General features: G+C 28.4%; 1 protein-coding gene across 1 annotated transcript; it reads right to left on the bottom strand.

Moving 5' to 3' along the window:
- Nucleotides 1-3117: 3117 nt before the first annotated feature.
- Nucleotides 3118-4123, bottom strand: LOC126734284 (uncharacterized). The gene has a single exon (XM_050437837.1). It carries the CDS (start codon nt 3939-3941, stop codon nt 3285-3287), a length of 657 nt encoding a protein of 218 aa, XP_050293794.1. The 5' UTR covers nt 3942-4123; the 3' UTR covers nt 3118-3284.
- Nucleotides 4124-4586: the final 463 nt, after the last annotated feature.

A 4586-nucleotide genomic window follows, 5' to 3' on the forward strand; every position in this document is an offset into this window, starting at 1 on the left:
ATTTTTTAGATAGTTCCAAATACAATAAAAACACAATTTTCTTAATTTAATTTTACTAATTTGCATAAAAGTAACAGTGTTAGCATCAGCAAAATATCTTGATAAGTTCCTAAATTTTTATGTACATATCAATAAAAAATCCCACATGTATGCTTTACTTAAAACTGTGTATTAATTTAAATATTTAGCTTACTGCTATGTTGTTTTTTACAATTACCTCACTCTTGAAAGAAAGAAAAAAAATCAGTTAGTTCAAAATGCTTCTATGGGATTTATTTTCAACATACAAAAATTGGACCACATAACACAAACATATGTTGAAAATAATATACTAAAACATGAGCAGAGAGATGCTTTAATTTTTGGTGTTTGTTTATAGAATTTACAAGTCGAGGTACCCTTAATATCTTTAAGAATATTTCAAGACTTACATAGTCACAGTCTAAGAAATATTATAAGATTTGAAATATTGCTGTATAGAACTAAAGCTTTTAAAAACTCATTTGCAAATCAACATCAACGTATATTTTGGTTAAAATGTGAAGTATACAACTTGATAACGTTATACTTACTTTTCGCTTTTAAGAAAAAATATAAGGTTTTTCTATTAGATTTACATATACCTTTATTTTAATATTAAGAAATTTAAAAAAATGGGTTTATATATAGTTTTTTGTTAAATGAATAGGTCCATCATGGCCTTCATTTTCTTCAAGTATTTGGAATAAAATATCATGCGCGACAGTGTCAAAGGCTTTAGATAAGTCTATAAAGAATGTAAAATTTTTTGGATTATTTAACAATTTAAAATAATGTTATTTACTAGTTCATAAATTGCATCCTCTGTACTTCTTTAACCTCCAAAGCTATTTTGTTTCTTATAAAGTAAATCGTAAATATTTTAAAAGCTAACTAATCTCTGCTTTATAAGCATTATTCCAAATTTTTTGCAAGATGGTTTATTACCGATGTAGGTTTATAAATGTTCATATCTGCCTTGTTTATCTAGTTTTAAAAATAGAAGTTACATTATATATTCTTCAGTCGCATGGTAGGCTAAAATATGAAAAAGTTAAATTTTATATATGTAATAAAGGTTTTATAATTTGAATATGTATCATATTATTTGATATTTTATTTTTAAATAGTTTTTCCAGTATTATTAAAGAAATTATTAAAAGTTTAAGAATTTTTTTTGACAGATTGTAGTTATTGTACTTCTATATTTTCTTAAATTATTTAGCTTTTTATGAATTACTTTTTGGCAAATTGTGTTCCATTCTATCGCGTTCATTAATTGACCTTATGGTGCCTTGAGTTTTTTTCGTTTATTGATTTTAGTTGGTTTAGTATTTATAATCTAAAAAACTAATCTTAAAGTATGATAGTAATAGTTTTTATTCAATTTTTTTCCGTTGTTTTATGTTTAAGGTTATTTTGATTTTCATATGTTCTAAAAGATAAACCTATAAAGTAATGATCAGTTAATGAGCATCTCATAATAAATTATTTAATACTTTCTGTTTGGGGATAGGAATTATTACTTTTTAAAAATATGTGATGGATGAATATGAGTAGACAAATTTGCAAAAACCTCTAGTTAATGAATTGATACATGATATAAATCAAGTTTGTGCTAGAATATTTAAACACAAATTGACGTTGTGTTTGATTTCATTAGTCCCCTTAAAATATTTCGGTATTTTCAAATTGCAAAACTTCAGAGAACTTTGTTTCTAAATCCTTTATAAAAATATCTTTCTCCGTTACTGGAGAACACTTTCATAATTTCATAAGTTATCTTATCAATAATAAAGCTATATCTTAAAACATTTGTTTCTGAGAGAATTATTTCATAATTTGTATATTATTTTTGTCTTCTAGACATAACCACACCATCATTCTTGTTAAATTTAGAATTATTATAAAATATATCAAAATTATTAATCTGAAGTCTAGACAAATCATCAACTATGAAAGTTTCTGAAAAAACTCTATTAATTCATCTAAATAAATAATAGGCTTCTCAATTTTTTTTGTGAGCTTCTACTGGTTTAATGAAGTATATTAATTCTTTGAACCCTACTAAAAATATTATTTACCCTACCATAATCATTAAGTATTTTTTACTTCATAAAACAAGTTATTTATCAATAATTCTTTACTAAATCTACACTAAATTTCGTCTCTCGTGAATAAAATTACGTATAATTGGCCAGAATCTAATTTTCCTGGCTCGTCGACGCAATAAATCCAATAAATAATTAACCTAATATTCTTTTTTTTTCCTAAAACAAAAAAAAACTGCATCGGCCTGTCAATGTTGTTAAACTAATATCAATTTCCTGAATTCCAATTTACAGAAATAGAATCGATTTTGTTGCGTTGCCTGTCCAGGGTAACGGATTGAAACAGTTGTAGTAAAGTGGTGAAGTTAAAAGGCGATTCGAAAATTTACTTTAGGAGTATACATTTTTGATAGACGTTAAAGTAGTATGCACTTTACACACGTTATTTTGTTTTGTAAAATTTATGACTTCATGCATTTCTTTAGTGTATAAAAAAATTTGCCCCTATCAAAAATTTTAATTTTAGTAGATTATTGGCCCGGGAAAATAACAACTCAGTTATTATTATGTATACTTGCAAAGAATATCTAGTTTATTTTTCAGAAATAATAAGATTTTAAAATTGTAATATAATATATAGAATTACCAAGATATCAAAAAAATATATATATTGTCTCCTTAGTAAGACAAACTTTTAATCTAGCCCTGCGTTAGTGCGGTGAGTAAATGTAACGCAAGCAGTGCGGTGGAGTTTGTGAAACCTCCAAAGATAATATAGAGTTTTTATAAAAAAAAAGTTTTATTTGAACTACTTTATTCAATAGTAATTATTTAAACTAATAATAGAAAAAATATGCATTTATTAATGAAAACTAAACTAACCCAAAAATTATTTTATATGAAATAAAAAATACTTGAACTTTACCAAAGAATTTTTAAATAAAATTCTAAACAGCAATTATTTTTATTCATTTTGATAATGATCCATGCATGTATCAAATACAGGTACTAAATGGTCTAAGCATATATTTTATATTTTTTACAATTTTGACACTTATATTTAATTTTACGGTCACGTGATCTTGGGAATTCCTGGCAACGCCGTTGTGTACCCTCTTTGAAACGTTTTGGTGTATTTGATGGTTGCTCAGTATTTGACAGCCTAGCTGCTTTTTGTCTTAACTCTCTCGGTATTCTAGAGCTCGATGTTCTATCCTAAACAGCATCAGATATTAAGGCCAAACCTAATTTCTTTAAAAATACCCGCCTTTTTATATTTTCTTTTGCATTGAAATAATATATTATTCGAGCATTTATTCCAGCAACATCTAGTAACCTGAAAAAGATCGTCAACGGCCATCTTCTACTGTTTCTTGAAGTATTGTATGTTGCACATAGTTGATCAACAGTATCTACCCCACTTTTGGTGCTGTTGTAGAACGTGATAATTTCAGGTTTTGCTTTTTCGCCGGTTTCTATATTTATTTTAGCATCATGATGCATTGTGCTAAACATAATCACATTTTTTCCTTTTTTAGGCGTATAAGATACTACTGTTATTCTTCCTTGAAAACCAAATATTGAGGAGTTTTCTTTGCGATTCTTGACGTTTGATATATTTGGAGGAAGTTCCCGTTTGTTTTTCCTAACTGTTCCAACTACCGTCAAATTGTGTTGACTTATCAAATCTAAAGCTAGCGGATAACTCATAAACCAATTTTCTATGGTAACATTTCTGCCTGTTCCAGAAATAGGCGTAATAAGTCTTTTGACAACTTCGTCTGAAGAGTTATTTATTTTGTACGGACCTTCCGGTTGTTTACCTGTATATACCTCCATGTTTGAAACGTAAAATGTCTTGCTATCTGCCATCGCAAAAATTTTGATCCCATACTTGGTTAGTTTGTTAGAAAGATATTGTCTAAAAGGGCATCGTCCCACGATTACCCACGAATCTTCCAAAAAAAGACCGCATGGCTTCAAACTTGTCGAAAATCTTTCTCGCTTCCCGAGTATTCAGATCATCAAACCTTAGGCAGGTCATTAAAAACCGAAATCGTTGAAGACTCATTGAGGCACGAAAAATTTCAATACCTGTGCCATCAGTCTGCCACAAATTCCCAAGATTTTGTCGATTGGCCTTGAAAAGGCCTGCTAAGTATAATAATCCCAAAAGACTTTTTATTTCACCCAAGGTAGTGTCTTTGGTTCGACACGGTTCTTCATATTTTCCTTTTTGTTTTTGAATGATGTCGAGAAGCTCAGTTGTAAAAAAGCAATACCAGCACTCTAATTCTGACTTTGCATTTTTCGCGTCACCTTTAGGGCCAGGAAAATGCGTCACTAAGTTATGACTTCTTGTACGCACATTAGTATTTGGACCATCTGAAATCCATTTTGTTCTACCGTCTTTTCCTATAAAGTATTTTTTTGACGTACTTGTAGAAGGTTGATCTTCTAATTCTTCTAAATAATCTTCATCATCTCGATAATCAGAGTCGCTATCTCCTAATGATC

Source organism: Anthonomus grandis, chromosome 3 (assembly GCF_022605725.1).
Source record: "Anthonomus grandis grandis chromosome 3, icAntGran1.3, whole genome shotgun sequence".
Lineage (NCBI taxonomy): Eukaryota > Metazoa > Arthropoda > Insecta > Coleoptera > Curculionidae > Anthonomus > Anthonomus grandis.

Excerpts from the sequence above, each read along its gene's own strand:
- LOC126734284 (XM_050437837.1), bottom strand. The coding sequence starts at position 3,941 with ATGGCAGATAGCAAGACATTTTACGTTTCAAACATGGAGGTATATACA.